The 17,128-nt window shown below is 39.2% G+C and overlaps 2 protein-coding genes across 7 annotated transcripts in view; both read right to left on the reverse strand.

Moving 5' to 3' along the window:
- gnb1a (guanine nucleotide binding protein (G protein), beta polypeptide 1a) overlaps positions 1–7,224 on the reverse strand; it is a 38,738-nt gene extending 31,514 nt beyond the window's left edge. The window contains exon 1 of the mRNA XM_020089199.2: positions 6,471–7,224. The gene's annotated coding sequence lies outside the window, so the exon portion shown is untranslated. The remainder of the gene's footprint in view (positions 1–6,470) is intronic.
- A 5,032-nt stretch (positions 7,225–12,256) lies between these two features.
- cfap74 (cilia and flagella associated protein 74) overlaps positions 12,257–17,128 on the reverse strand; it is a 52,025-nt gene continuing 47,153 nt past the window's right edge. For 5 of the 6 annotated variants that reach the window (XM_069527218.1, XM_069527221.1, XM_069527220.1 and 2 more), the window contains exons 37-39: positions 16,182–16,318; positions 15,531–15,665; positions 12,257–15,294 (exon numbers count right to left, since the gene is read on the reverse strand). In XM_069527218.1, the coding sequence (XP_069383319.1) occupies positions 15,190–15,294; positions 15,531–15,665; positions 16,182–16,318 (377 nt within the window). In that variant the 3' untranslated portion in view covers positions 12,257–15,189. The remainder of the gene's footprint in view (positions 15,295–15,530; positions 15,666–16,181; positions 16,319–17,128) is intronic. The other variant, XM_069527217.1, reaches the window with a different exon arrangement.

Consider the following 17,128-nt stretch of genomic DNA (forward strand, 5'->3'; position numbering starts at 1 on the left):
TATGGAAGAGATGGACACTAAAGGTGTAAAGTGTAAAGATGAATTTGAGATAATAAGTCATGGACCTGGTCAGCTACTATAGATGAATTCACTAGCATGTACAAAAACCTGCTATCATCCTATACTTTGAATCATTACCAACATATAAAACACAGAATACAGTAGTATAATGTCTAAAATAACCTCCTTTTGCAATAAACTACATCAAATTAATACTGAAAATAATTTGCCTTTTTTTAGGATCTAAATCATTGTAGATTACAATGATTACAAGGTTGATGCACAACTGTTTTTAATCTTAATCAACACTGCAACACATGTCGTCTCCTAGGCCCAATATTGCTACTACTGTTGCCCAGTGCTTGCTCACTACATGAATGAATGCTGTATATAGGATATAGATACTTTGAGGTCTGTGTTTGACCAATCAGTTACTCAATGCAAGATTAGCGCTATACTTTCTTGCTACCTTTGATGTGGGGGCGTTCTGTTAGAGAAAAGTGGTTCAAATACTAAATTTAGACACCAGATGGGAGGCAGGTAACTTTCCTAAAAAGGTGCCATAGTTAGTTATACAACATTTTCCTGTGATTGGAACAAACTATAAGGATCTTGTTCCCGTATTTTTAGGTTCTACTTTTAGTGTGATAAAAGCTTGTTTTTTTCCACCTGCAAAGCATTAGGAATATCAAACATCTGGGAACTACCACAACAGGTTGGCAAGCAAGGTTTATTGTGGATAATCATCCCAACAATTCCCTTTAGTTCAATTTATACCTGTTTTGGCAGTTGTTTAGGGGTGTTTCACTCTGTGGGATTATTTCCAGCATCAACCCTTTCACTGCAACTCAAACTCTGACTTGTTCTTGTGTTGAGGGAAAGACCTTGTGTTGTGAGTGTACTGGCATTTGCACCCAGCAACATATTTGAAAACCTTTGAGAATACCAAATTTGATTCTGAAAACAGGATACTAGAGCCCTATGCCTTCCACTGATATTTAGGGTTATAAATGACATGAAGACGTGCAACTGGCGATAACGGTGTCTGTGTGTGTGTGTCTGTGTGTCTACAACTAGCTAGACTGGTTCTACTGAATACAGGTAGATCAGCTGATGGTAGATCTTTTAATACCGTTCCTACACATCTAGTAAGCTAAGCATTGTTTAAAACACAACTAGAGTGACAGAGAGCTACGATTAGACAATAATTGGCCCCAAAGTTACGCATGGATGTGCAACACACCCTGATGAAACCATTTCAGTTGTGTTCTGTAGGAAGCTTAGATAGTGAAGAGGATAGGGGATTTAGATTGCTTTACCACAATACACCACACCTAAAAGGAGAGTAATGGAAGACATAATGCAGAGGCCACCACTAATGTTCCATTTAAATTAAGTTACAAGAATAAGTGAGTTGATGAATACAACACTGTGGATGAGGAGAGCCATGTCTTCAAAAACACATAACAATGGATATGTCAAGGCATTAGCAGACATGCTGTTCTGGATGTTCTTTCCAGCCCTTGATGACCTAAAGAACCAGGACAACAGAAGTTTAACAGAAAACTGAGTTTTGAGCGACTTAAGGTGTGATGAGATACCACCAGTTTCCCTTAAAAGTCCATGTCCTTTTTGTTTTAAAAGGAATACAATGAAATCTCACTCCCAGCATCCCTTGTGACAAGCACGTCACTTCTTGTATCACTGACTCTGAAAGCTTGGATAAAAAGGACACTGGGCCCATTGGGATTTTTCACAAATCACATTAGAGGAGAATACAAGGCTGAATTACATTTTTGGGTATAATTTTGACAAAAAAACAAACAAGGTTTATGGGGGAACATTGGGCAAACAAATAACGTCATGTGAAATACAAGGTTCAATACAAATTGCTGTCACTTTGTTTATTCAGAAACTAAACAAATAAACATTTAACTTTTCTCAAATGACTCACTATGTGGAATTCTGGTTAATATTAGTTGCAAATAGCTAATATGTCCACACTATTTTACAAAACTATGTGCACATGAAAGATATTACCGTGTGGCAGCCATTTACATTACGTTATACTTCCTATGTTCTCTACAGCTTGGTATTGTCACATCCCTTCCTGTTGATGGATTTCAGTTGTAACACACAGCTTTATGTGGTATTTCTGGGTATTGGATAGAACTATCACAGAGATATATTATACAGTAATGACACACATTTGACTTTTATTCCAATATGTTTGCCCAGTATTGCTAATAGGTTAGACAAACAGCTGACACCCCTGAAGAGAGTAGATAGAGGTCCTCAATACATAAATTTACTGTTAAAAACTTCTCCCTGATGGACAGTGTACTGACAACAAGTCACGGCAAACAGAGGAAGTTTTATCAAACCAATAATGTCAGTTTTTTAGCAATCGACAGCCCACCTCCTGAGGTTGGCACAGTGGGGTTGGTTGAATTAGCTACAGGCCACATGTTGTTTTAGTAATAATAAAGTTGGACATTAATAGTGCTACCTCTGGGGGAAACTAAAGTGTCCAAAATAAAAACCTTGACTGTTCTTGATTTAAACTAGCAAACAAGACATCAACTACATGGTGGTAGTTAGTTTACTTTTAGCAATAAGATCTTCTTAAATGGTACTACAGTACTTACAGGTCAATACAAAATATACTGATGCTGTATATTAACTATGCCATAAAAAGAAAAAAGCCTATAAGGACAGGACAGCTGAAGCCACAACATCCAATATCTGAGATAGAGTGGAAACAGTCTTCCTCACCAGCAATTAGAACCACCCACTGGAAAAGCAGCATTTGTAAGCATATCATACAAGACCAGTGAAGACATGGTGCTAACATACAGTTAAAAGTGAGGAACTGTATCTTATGAGTGTGTCTGACCCCTAAAATGAGCTCACTGGATGAAGATTTTCTCAATGTTTGTATGGTAGATTTCTGCTAAGGTTTATCTAAAGTTAGAATGAAAAACTGTTTATGGTGCATTTCTCTTCAAAACCTACAATTTCATGCAAAGGGCCACCTCTCTGAAACTGCTAAAGAACCAAGCATAGATAAATGTACTATTCTTTTGCCACTGTCATATGTTCAGAAATATTCAAATGTCTGTTATGATACTTATCTTACTATGTGTAAGATACACTGTACAAGAAAAGTATAGTATGGAAAATTTGGAGATGCATATAATTTGCATGTTACAGTTAACTTGTTAACTCCTGACTGTTTATATTAGAAGGGGCTCAATATTAACACATGTTGCCCATATAAACATAGAACTGGGTATTCAGAAAGCCACTTAACACTTTTCTGCCTTTAAAAGAGTCATATTGGACATATAGTTAAAGGACAGGATCATTTCAGAGGTGAAGAAAAATCAGCACTATCACTGACCAAAGCCATATAATCCCAAAGAGATGAAATCCACAGACTAAGAATTTAATCCCATCCATGTCCCGCACTCTGGGATTATAAATAAATAAATACATGAATGAGATGAAAATCCCTATTCAAAAACAGAAGACTACACGGAAAAACACAAAAGACCTCCGATTAAAGTTTTAAACACATGGTCATTATATGATGTTGACACACATCCTATTGACAAACCCAGAGACACACATTACTGCATTCAGACAGGCTCATCATCACAGATCGTACCATCACGGTACACCAGGGTAACAGTGTCAGTACATTGTGGGTCAGATCCAGATCACATTAGCTGCCAATAACGTTTTAGGCCAAGTTTGATAACTGGATGTTGTTGGGTGAGCGTGGAGTTATAGTTCTCAAACAAATGCGTATGCAATCTTAAAACAAGCCCTTTGCTGCATTCTAAATGCAATGGATTACAAAATTTAGAGCAGTTAGGCGAAAACCAAGAACGCAGCTACTGTGAGTAAAAAGAGGATAAAAGAAAATAGGAAAGTTCAGTATTTGGAGCTTGGGAGAAAAATGTTGGGGAAAAGCACTAGACCTAGAACCTGGGCAAAACCTCTATGTCTGGATCGTATTTTAAATTAAGAGACATTTTTGTTAATCTGCTCAATAACATTTTAATTGTGACTTCAACTAAAGATTAAGAAAAATGGCTTTTCCTTATGCATGGTTAAAGATGCTTCAAATCAGACATTAAATTTCATATCAAACTATTATTAAAATGTTTATTTCTTATAAACCATACAAACATTGATCATAGTTGCCATGTTACCAGGTATTCGGGTTCATAGTCAAGATGTACAACACCCCTGCCCCACCATGTTGTCCTGTGTTCAAGGTGCACACATTACATTCACCCGACAAGGAATACCATCAGATCTTAAATGTTTTAATACAAATGCATTGTGTGCGTTTTTACGACAGGGGGAAATCAAAGAAATCCTTTTTGCCAAGCCTGAACCCATCCGATGCTCAGCAGCTGTCTCTCTCAGTCTGAGAAGAAGCGGTGATGAAAAAGACTTTGAACGCCATCTTGTTCATTGCAGCTGCTTGGGCCCTGAATACAGGAACCCATTCATTCGAGGAGGCGGAGGGAGGGGGCACACTGGCAAAATGAATTCATCTTTGTGAGCCACTAAATACAAATAGTTCTTTTGAAAAACTGTGAAATTCTCCGGAAACGACTGGCAATCGGCTATTCCCAGAGATTACATTTTTACATGTTAAATCAGTAACTTCGTCAGAGCGGCAGGCTCCACATATCTTGCCTCGGAGCTGGCAGAGGCGCTCGGCTTCCTGCGACAGCTCGTCCGGTTCGTTGCTAAAACATCGTTCGATATGTCTACCACTAAATAAAACACACCTTCAATCTCCTCGATTCTGTTTTAATGCTGACGGGGATTTGGTGCTTCATCGTGGGGTAAAGAGTGTCTGTTCACCGGGCTGGAGGCTTGAAATACTACCGAGCGGCGCGGTGGGGCAAAGCTTGTGTAGCTGCTAGCAACTTGCCCTCCAATAGACCCGTGATCGAGATAAACAGATTGTCAAAATCCAATTAGACGATTTCGTTTTCACATCATTAAAAGGAGAAGTTCAAATTAAGGCCGGACTATGTGTACGCGAACTGACTCTCAGTTTGACACCCGAGAAACTAAAATGGCTATTGTCCCTATCGCTATCACACCGGCGCTTATTGCTATTTCCACCCATGCGATCGTACAGCTGTTAGCACTTCGTATTACATTTCTATTATTTTTACATGCTGTGTATTTCACGGAAACACTGCGCTAAAGTGCTAGCCACTTCCTTCACATCGCAGTCAGTGTATGGCTGGCTGTGCAGACTAAACGTGGGAATGTTAACATACATCGGTAGCTGTGATGAACAGCTTTAATCCATGATGGTTTCATTTTACTGAGCAACACACTGCTGGTTCAACGGATCCGTTTGAACGTGCTCTGTCAAAGAGGTGTACACAGCGGAGAGGTTCCGCATTACATTTAGATTTTTGCAAGGCAAATATTAGCGCAACAATGCACGAGTTTTGCATAAAAGCGGCTCTCAACAACAACAACACCGTTCACATTCACTCGGGTTACAGGCAAATTGTTCTGGCTGCCATGTTCGGGATATACACACCCAGATCAGCCATGAACCAGGCGGCTCACAGCGCAGGCTGTGGCCGCTGCTGGCTAACTTGTGTGGACTGGCTACAGACTAGTGGGGGTGGTGGTGATTCTGTTGGTGAAGTGGCCATTTTTAGATTCCCTTCCTTGACAAATGCATGATGCTACAGATTTTCCAACACGAGTGGAAGTAAATCTCAGTTCACGTTTTTGTTTGAGTTATGCAAATGAGAGAAGTTGAGACTATTTAACCATGTTAATAAACTCGCCCGAGGTTCGTCAACAACACACAGAGAAGCGAATGTAGAAGCAATTAGCTTAACTGGAAATCATTTGCAATCTGCAGATGCGAAAAAATGTGGGCCGATTTACGGATCCAGAATAAATGCTATTAATCTGGATTAATTTGAAGGATTATTAGAAAAACCCATTGAGATGCTACTGGGGTAAATTTGCTGATGAATAAAAGCCAATGCTGTTTAGCCTAGACAGCTTATTTCTTGTGAGAGGGAGAAAGATACCCGGACGTAGGAGAAGGGTGCTGGCTAACCTACCGAGCTGTCACCAACCAAAGGGCTAAGTAACATCAGCTTTGGCCTTTAACTGCCTGGTTGTCGAATGGAACCAGTAGATATGAAATGATTGAAATGTTGTTCTAGTTAAATGACAGCTGGGTAAACGCATTGCGTTTAGTTTCTCCAACACTGGCCCACACCCACTCTCTTGGCAGCAACGACTAGCTAGCAGCAGGCTAACAGCGGCTAACTAACGGAGGAGCCTCTCAACCCAGTTTAACCCCTTTCGCTCATCCTCCTCTCCGCTCGACAGGCTAACCCGCTGCACACACACTTCCCTGTCTACAGCAAAAAAGATCGAGCATCAATGCGCTTCCTTACCCGCTTTCAGTCGAGGGTGTCCGTTGTTTATATCACATTGACTGGAAACAGCGAAATCGTGTCTCTCCTCTCTCCGCCCAGGCGCTCAGCTTTAGCTAGTTCAGCTACCGAGGAGAGGCACTCCCCGAACCCAGTTTTTGACCCGCCGAGGGGGGAGACACACCGGCACAGAGGCGCAGAGACGAGGCGGCGTTTCACCCAGAAAAGGCGGCGTCAGAGTCCGGTTCGAGGGGGGTTCTTCCGTGTCGACGCACACTCCGACTCGAAGCAAAAAAGAAAAATCCCTTCTTGTCTTTCCCACCGTCGTCGTCCCTCGGTTCTCTCCCTTCACGCCAGGATCTCAGTCGCTTCTTCCTCCAGCCATCAAACAGCAGAGATGGGCGCGGTAACCCTGCACTCAGGTCTGGGAAACCCCACGTTACGGCAGCGTCACAACGCACGGCGGAGGGTCGGCGACCACTCTACACATCAGGAAACACTGCCATCTTTGGTCAGAGCTGCACCTGGAGCTGTCTCACCTGGAGCTGTCTCACCTGCAGCAGCACTCAGCCTCAACACATCAACAACCGAACACACACCTCAGCGGCAGGGTTAGAAGAGCAGCACGTCTGCACTGCACCGCTCCTGGAACATGCACAGTTCTGCAGGGTCCTGGTGACACGATGCACTGGGAACAATGTGGAGTATTTGGATACAGTAGTGTACACACTGTACACTCTTGCAAAAATACATGTGCCACTGGTATCTTAAAGGGTTTTAATTGAAAGGGATCTATTGGCAGAAATTGAGTTTAAAAAAAATCCAATTTGTTGTTTTCTTTACCCTAGAATGACCCTTTATTTAATGATTGTTGAATGACTGCACATGTTTATATTCACCTTAGCACCTTATAATGTTTTATTGTAATGTTTATTGGCACCTTTTAATGTTTATTTTATTTTTTGCACTAGTTAATGACATTGTACTTTCTTGTTTATTTGCACTAGTGTATTGGTATTTTGTATTTTTAGTTACTCTTATTTTATTATCTTCTGACACTATTACATGTTGAGCTGCTTGAGGTGCCTGGGATTTAAGATTTTCATTGCCAACATGTACGCTGTATCTGTTGTGCAGATGACAAATAAAACCTTTGAACCTTTATATTTAAAAAATATATATCTAAATCAGGAGGGGGTCCTCTCTATGGAGGCCGCCGTGTTTTTTACAGTAGCCCAAACCGAACAAACTAAACACCTTTAGAATTTTTAAGGTGACCACACTTCACTAAATTCTACACACTGAACCTTCAATAATATGGATATAGATCAGGGGTCACCAACATGGTGTCCACGGACCACATGAGTCGCCCACAGGCCTGTTCTAAAAATAACACAACTCACCAGTGAGCTGCGTCTAAAATTTGATACGCGTTTCTAATTAAATGTAATTATTTATTTTTTATACTGTCAAATTTGTATTCTCATATTGATGTTGACTACTGATTTGTTGTTTGTTAAAAGGGTTTGTCAGTGGCTAGTGAAAATGGAACATTTTTCTTATGAAATGTTGTAGAAGTGATCATCTGAAAATGTAAACAATTAAACGATTAATAGCAATAAAGTGTTGAATATTGATATTATCTGTTTCCCACCTTGTTAAGTCATTGTTGATAATTATGGTGAGAAATCATTAATGTGATTAGTGTCTTCACATAGATGAGTATCATTTATCATTAATAATTATGTATAACTAAAGGCAAACTGAGCAAATTTGTTATTTCAGAAGAGTGTATCAAACTGGTAGCCCTTCGTATGACTCAGTACCCATGAAGTAGCTCTCAAAATTTTTTGGACCCTGCAGCAAATGGCCTGAGTGACTTTGTGTGTCTGTCATATAAACATATTTGAAAGCACAACATCCACCACACGCAAATAACAGTCTCATTTGAAATTCAAACTAGACCGAGCTACAAATGTAACTGCTGAAGTTCAGGTACTTCCCCGACACCACGCATGGCTAAATCCATGTCTAAATCCAACTGACACGCACTCAATAGAACAATGTGTTTTTTAGAGACTAAACGTGATCTTGTTGTTTTAATTTGAAGAAAAAACATTAAAAAATTGCAAGAATGTATTGTGATGGATATTCCAAAATGAAAAAAAACATCAGAGCGGGTGGGACAAAATATTGATAGTTATTATCAACTCATGGGATTTTTTCTAAACAGTATGAGTATAGTATGTGAGGCTACTTTCCCATCAAGATAAGTCAGACTTTAAAAGACCCCACAGCCTAACGTGACTTTGTGACCCTTGTGCCGGTCTCAACATGTTTGAGAACTCAACACAACCATCACTACAAGCAAATAACTGTCTGTCTGATTTGCAATCCAAACTGAGCCACACCTTTAACTACAGAAGTGCACGCACTGCCACCATGCACAAATCCAGTCCAAATCCAATCCATGTTTTTGAATGCCTGAACTTGTTGTTTTACTATAAAGAATGAAAAATAAAGAATTGCAAGAATTTATTCGGATAGAAATTTCTATCGAAAGATGTGTGTTTTAATATCACAGTAACAATAATATATTCTCATTATAACATAGTAATATTAAATCTTTTAATTACTGTTATTGTGATCAGCCATCACTTTAACTATATAGCTCTAAAAGCTTAAGGAGATGGACGACTGTTCCCTGATGCAGAGAAATATTTAACTGTCTCTCTGTCCCAAAGTGGATCCAATTCAAAGTCCTTCTCATCACTCAAAAGTCCACCTGCATAACCAGGTGAGCTCCAACACCTCTCTCCCTCCCGTAGCCTCCGCTCCGCAGATCCTGACCTCCTGCCACCTCCTCTCAGGACCAAGCACCGGACCTGGGACAACAGATGTTTCTCCACAGCTGGCCCCTGTCCCTCGAACTCTCTCCCCAAACACATCGCAGACAACACTGACCTGCCCACCTTGCAAACCTGACTTAAACCCACCTGTTCAGAACTGTTTCTGATTAGATATGTTGATATTTTCCAGTTATCTGCTTTCTCTTTTTAACCTGTGTAAAGTGTCTTTGAGCATTTCGAAAAGCTCTCTATAAATAATAGATATTATTATTATTGTCTATCATTATTCAGAAGAAAAAACATCAAACCCATCCATTGGGAACGATGGGACAAAATATCATTAAGGCAATATTTCGTAGTCCTGACTCATCAGATTAGATTATAGAATGCTGTCACCAAATATACATATTTATTTATTTAGTTATGAATATATATAGTTTATTCTTTTGCCAGTTTATGTTTATTTTACATTGGAATGATGGCACATGGGAACACTTACAAGTTACTGTGTGTTTGTTATAAACTAAAGAAGCACTAAGACACCAAATTTGAGTTAATCCACTAATCCTGCATTTAACCTCTTAAGTGGTATTTTGTAATCTTTTCTTGTTAGCCATATATCGTGATGTATCGTTAAATGATTGTCTCACACTAAGTCTATTATAGCACTAAATCTATTATCGCACAATCGCTGTATCATGATGCACCCCTACCCATCAATAGCTCCAGACCATTTCCCCTTACAATTATGAGTTTGATTATCAATGATGAATAATTTACACAGATCCATTAGTGACAGTCATCAACCTGCCACCAGAAAATAAATCAACGTAAAATGACAATGGAAGCGTTTGTTGATATTCTCTGGATCTTTTCTTTGCCATAATTAAGAGTTTGTGAACCAATGTCTCTGAGCTCTGGTTCAAGCTAAGAAATGAGTGGCATTATCTCCAGTAGTCTAGGTAGATTGCTCAGAGGAGTTAATGCTCAGTGGCTTAGGGCGTTACTTGGAGACAACATGGAACACTGTGACGTCCTCTGGGACAACATAGTGTGTGTGGACCTGGTCCGATGGGGGAAAACGGCACTGGTTTGGATGAAGACGGCTCCTAAGAGAGCACTGTTATGTCTACTGTGGCCCGGCATTTGGGGATGCACTGTTTGTGCCAGATCTGTTATTGCTGTTGTCTCTTCACGTTCGCATTTTAAATTGGCAGTCACCATTGCGGCACAGTTGAAATGGGCTGTGAGTATGTCAGGTAACAGCCATTTCCTATTTGAGATTAAACATAATCCTTTATCAGAGTGATGTGCTGAGAGAGAAATGATGTCAAAACTAACATGAGAAGACAAATGTCATTATTATCATACAATATATTCTCAGTCTGTGTGTTCCTGCCATGTCTGTAAGGCTCAAACATGTAGGCCTGCTATCCTGTATGAACAGTCCTCTGCTGTTTGATGGTCAGCTCTGTAAACCACACATTAGTGCCACTAACCATAGTAACTGTGCAGTGCCATGTTGAAGTGTGCGTGCGTATACGTGCATGTGTGTGTGTGAAAGTGTAAACCCACTAAAACTCACTGAACATTTTGCTTATTGTTGACTTTAAATTATTATTGTCATGGTTTTGAGGCCATTATTAGACGCTCAATACTGAATCAACTTTAAAAACAGATAAATAAAGGACCAGCTGAAAACACTGCACCTGTGTGTATGCACGTGAGAGTCCGTGCCCTTGTGCATCAGGCAGTGTTCTGGGTGTGAGTTTCCACCGGGACTCATCTGCCCAGGTTAATGCAGCTGAGATTTAGTTGCCCCTGGAAACACCCCTGCCTGTCTGCATACATGTGTTGTGAAGCTTCTTTAGCGGCGCTTCAGACCACCCAGGGGAGAAAGCTTATTGTCTGCATTCAGCCTTTTATAACAGAAAGAGAACAGTCCACACCTTCATGTGCTAACTGTGCTTATTGGATATAAAATGAAGCCATGTGGTCATTATGAAGCAAATTACCCTAAAATGAGGAAAACTCACTAATTTAATTTCCTGTAAGAAACATTAGTTTATTATTTTTATAGCTTTTATCACTTACTAAATCCATCAGCTTATTAAAACTCTGCAAATAAAAAGGCTGTAATGTTGTTTACCCCTAATTATTAAACAGTATGACTGTGTCACAATGTTCCAATTCACATGGCTGCAAATCATTTCTGATGTGTGTTTTAATACGGTATAAATTAAATGAATTGGCATAAATGAGAAACTTTAAAGTTTATTTATAGCACATGTGAAAACAATCGCTGTTTACCAAAGTGCTGTACAATAAAAGAAGCCAATGTGAAATACAAGAAAAGAGTAAAAAACAACAATATAGACGAGTATGAAATAAAAGAACGAAGGCTAGCATTAAAATAGAATAGAATAAAAATGCGATGATTTGGATAAAAACAACTTAAGGACACTCATGTCGACAGAAGGGTGGCACTTGACTGTAAACGGTAATCAGTTTCAAAGCTTTTCATCAGTATGTTCATTCCACTGCATTCATTTAGTAAAGTCACCTTCTCTAGCTGCTCATGTACTGACAGATGAAACAGGCAGACAGACGGAGTGGAGCGGGGGCAGTAAGTAGCACTATCTCACAGTATTAGGGCGAGATCAGAGGGGAAATCAGATTAGAAAAAGGGGCAAAATGGCAACACAAATATTGCCTAATATGATCTGGTACGTTTCATAAAACGAGTGACATTACACGAGGCTAAGCTCATAATGACCTTGCTTTTAATAGGCAGGTTGGGGTACAGTAATCTGATTTAGCATAATCTCCTACAATCTCTGATAAATGCTTACAGCATGTATCTCTCAGAGAGGTCAGACCCTATTGGTCGGGTTTGAGGCATTAGTGACATCTGCTGTTACACACTCACACACAAAGCCTCGTTCTCGTACAGTAGGACAGAGTGTAAAGAATTTAATGATGCACGTTTAACAGATTAATACTGGGGATGACAGGAATTACAGTTTTATAAAGATTGAAATAAACATGTGTTTAGGAGTAAAATAAAAATCCAAATAGGATTAAAAACTGGTGTTATGCTTATACGTTACAGTATTTATACAGTGAAGACAGTACTAACCCCCAACCGCCATGAGTCTGTGGTAGCACCTAAAGACAGGCAGTGCCATAAACATTGAAAGAAAAGAAAGCAGTTGAACTTTCTTAGCCAAAAACGTATGGATAGACAGTTGAAGTAGTTATCTATAACTAAATAATATATATTATTTGATTCAAGAAAAAAAAAAGTATGAATATCAAGAGAAATCCACATATTCACTTCAAACAGAACTGCACATAGTGGACGGATGGACTTTTGAGATTCAACATCCTTCTATGATTCTCATCATTCAATATGAATATAAACAGCGTCTGCAGGTGTTCAGGCAGCAGTATGAATCTGGCTTCACACGTAACCAACAACATGTTTTAAATCAACTGAATGTTTATGTTTTAACATGTTAATATGATGAACAGTTTCTGATTTGATTATCCTCTCCTTAATAACCAAAAACAATACATTTAATTGTTTAATTAATTAATTTTCCATTAGATTTCCAATTCAAACTAATTCAATTTCATCAAATTTCATCAAACATTTTATCGTTTCACAAAAAAACATTGTCTGTAACTGCCGTAAAATCAAACCCGAACAACAAATATTTTTTCTATCTGCAAACAGAAGGAAGTGTAAAACCCTGGATACTTCACTCATTTTGTTAATATACAAAATAAAAGTCCACATGCACCTTCCTACTCTCCGATTTGTTACCAGCAAACTGTACAAACTTCTTAACCACCTCTACTAGATTTCATAATCTTGTAATTCACTAGTGACAAACAGTGATCAATAGTCTCAAATGCATAAAATTCATCAATAAACCCCCCCGCCCGTGTATGGCTTTCTTCCTTTGGCTTGTGTGATTACTAAGGTAAATGGTTGAAATAGCTTAAAGTAATGGGTCCAATTCAAATGTGTGGAAAAAAAAGTGTTGGAATATTAAACTCTTAGTGCAGCGAAAGTTATCCCCATGAAATCAGTTGAAAAGAAAACACTTGGAACATGACATATGCAGTTAATGAAGGGAAGCAGTACATGAGTTCCTCTGATAGTGATGCAGGAGAACCACTGTTCTACAGTGTGCCACACGTGATCCATTCAACTGTGATTGACAAACAAACCCGAGGAGGCAAAACTCAAAATATGTTGGTTTGTTTTGTATTAGAAATTTAAACTGAAATTTTTAAATTCAAATTTACCATGTTTACAAGAAAGAGTTTGAAACAGAAATCGATCAGTTGTATAGAATTGTGTATCCATGAATGGATAAAGATGAAATACTGTGTTCTGTAAAGAGTATTCTGACAATAGATATCTTCATTCATTTAATAATATTGTTTTTTTCCATGAGAATAATAAAAGAATTGGACACAAGATAGCAGAACGTGTCAGCTGATAAAACACATGAGAGGAAAAAACAAGTTCTGCACATTATACACTTTTGATAATTCTGTACTTTCCTAGAAGATTATTCAAAAACCCTTGGATTATTTGAAGATTATTTGAAGAACCCTCCACCACTTGATTTCCAGGAGTTATCAGGAACTCTATCACCACAGTTGGACCAGATGGGCATTTGGGCCTCCCAGTGGCAGGAACCTGTAAGTGCATTTATCTCGTGCTGCTCTGTGCTCTCTCCAGGTCCTCTGGATGAGTGATTATAATATTATATTCTCTCCATACTGTCGAGAATCAGTTGGAAACTGTTCTGATCTCCACTAGAAGAGGTTTCAGTGTGATGTGGGAGAAGTTTTACTGTGTAACAGTTTCTGAAAACAATAAAACTGATCATCTACCTTAAACCGTTGCTGTGTTTTAGCTGACACTATAATTCTATGATTTCTCCTTCACTGCCTTTCCCCTTTAAAGATAATTTAATGTGTGGAATACTTTTTTTCTTTATATAGAACATGCAGAGAAAACTGGAAAGTGGATGAGCTAACATGAAAACAATATCCTATACAGCTGATATGCAAATGATGATTCACCACAATAGCTACTGGCTCCAGAATGCTGCTGATACGAACTGACCAGAACGACAGTGACGGCCTGATCAACACGCTACACTTTCATTTGCTTTTATGTAAAACCAGAGTTTCTCCATTATTCATCTGCATGAATTCACGTTTTAGTTCATAGACGACACCTTGTTTGACCTCAGTCTGAACTCTGTCTCCTTTCACATCATGTGTACAGTACTAGCAAAGTTACAGTATGCACTTTAAACATCTGCTGGTTTCCATTAGCTGACACACCATTAACCAGTGCTCTAGTGGGCATTACATGCACCCCCTGGTGGCAGAATTAGGTACATTCAAGTGCTTCACTAAATTACAGTGAGGGTCGAGAGGGCACGCTCAGAGTTGAAAGGCCAGATTCTGATGAAAGGATTGAGTAAGAGGTGAAAAGTAATTTAAAGAAAGAAAACTTGCAAAAACCTAAAGCTTTGTCCTTAAGTGGAGCATCATGATCACCACGTCTTTCCAGTAAAAAGCATTTTAACATCTACATTTCTAGTTACTGTATCTGTGTGGTAGAATGAAATGGTTCAAATAAATTATCAGACAATTCTTACATCCTTTAATTTTTAAATGTATGTCATAAATAGGTCATTCATACACACACTGAATATACAATATATGACATTTCTTTATGTATAGTTTCATTGTGTGTGTGTGTGTGTGTGTGTGTGTGTGTGTGTGTGTGTGTGTGTGTGTGTGTGTGTGTGAGACCAGATCTCCCCAATGGCCATCATCAGCAGGTACAGCAGAGGTCAGTCAGCAGAGTTGGAGACCAAAGCCATCAAGGTGACTCTGTAAATATTCCTTTCATCCCCCTTCACAGTAAGAGGCACACATGTCTGCACCACCTCATAGGGCTGAAAAGACACACACACACACACACACACACACACACACACACACACACACACACACACACACACACACACACACACACACACACACACACACACACACACACACACACAAACAAACAAACAGTGAAGTAAAAAGTACATCAAATCTTGACACAGGATTTAGAACTGCACTATCTTTTTACTGATTCATGCACTCGCTTCAGTAAATAATGCAGGAAAGGAAAGTGGTTCCTCACCTTGTATCCACTCTGAGGGCTCCATGTGACCCTGATGGTGCGTGTGTGGCCTGCCTCCACTGTGCCTTTGCTGGGCTCTATACTGAAGCCCTGCTGCTGAAGGGATGCCACATTCTCCCAGTAAAACTCACCACTCTGCAAAAGAAATGAAACAATGACCTAAGAGACATACAATAATAAACAACATGGGGCAGTTTTATAAGAAGGGAACTAGTATGTAGAATAATAAGGATATAAAATAATATAGTGATTTAAATTCTGTAAAGGGTCAGTGTGTACAATATAGTGGGTAAATTGTCATGTTGCAGTTGAATACCCCCCATCCCCCACCCCCATGGTGGCCTCCGTACAGAGGACCCACTCCTCATGTAAATATACAGTATTTCAATGTAAAGGACCCATTCTAGAGTAAAGAAAAAAACAATTGATACATTTTTGAAACACACTTGTGAAAACCTCATAAGGATTTTTTTAAATATAACATTTCTGTCAGAAGATCCCTTTCACCTAAATCTTACACACTGAGCCTTTACGTTTGTATGAAGTTTATTCCTGCCTGAAAGAAGTTATTAACCCTCCTATGACGCATGTCAGTTCACTTTTTTCACAGTTTGTCTATTGCCTCTGTGGTTCTTCATGCAGTTCCAGTACCTTCTTATTGGACTGCGTGGAGCGGATGCAGCCCACCTGCAGCTCCCTCACTGCAGGCGTGATGGCACCCCCGCTGCAGAGGGCCCGTAGGCTCACCAGCACCGGGATGCTGGGATCTGACATCACTTCTGACTCTGCTAGATAGAAAGAGGGTCATGTCAGCAGTTTTACCACATTTATGTTGAGTCATACAGACTTTAACTTCACTTGGATGGAGTTTTCTGGCACAGTTCATTTGAATCCTAGTTAAACATTAAAAAAAAAGCAAATTAACCAATTTATAAATTTGAATGACGTGGCATGGCTCTAGCATTACACCCTAAGTAGTAACATGTTAGCCTGCCAGTGTTAGCATTTAGCTTACAGCACCACTGTGTTTGAACATGGCCACTGTGTTCGATGACATCTGTTGGCTTCCCTTCATTTATTTCATCACTTCATACTTTTATTGATACTTAGATTAAATATTGCTGTTTCTGAAAGCATGTTATACATTTCAGACAAAGGGCAGATAGAAGTCCACATGGTTACAATTGTAACATCACACAATGATAATGTGACATTAATATGGATCAAAGCCCACCTCATGTTCAGTATGAGCATGTCTCAAGAGTCTGATTGGTTTTATACTGTAGGGAAATGAATGAAAATGACTGTCAGCCCACATAGACGGGGAAAAGACATCCCAAAACCTAGATATGTGTAGAATATAATTGAATATGGTCACCAAAAACACCAAGTATACAAGGTGTATAGTTAAGGAGAACTAAAACACATTGTCCTATAATATCATCTTTCTTTAATAAACTGCAAATATGCAAACTTCACCAATGTTCATTTTGCTGTGTGTCATTCACAATCAATTATTACATCTTATTTCCTGCAGGAGCCAAAATCAGCAGAGATCACACATCTCATCCAGTCGCTGATGTGATTTAAATGCACCA

This window comes from Paralichthys olivaceus, chromosome 6, assembly GCF_024713975.1.
Source record: "Paralichthys olivaceus isolate ysfri-2021 chromosome 6, ASM2471397v2, whole genome shotgun sequence".
Classification (NCBI taxonomy): Eukaryota; Metazoa; Chordata; class Actinopteri; order Pleuronectiformes; family Paralichthyidae; genus Paralichthys; species Paralichthys olivaceus.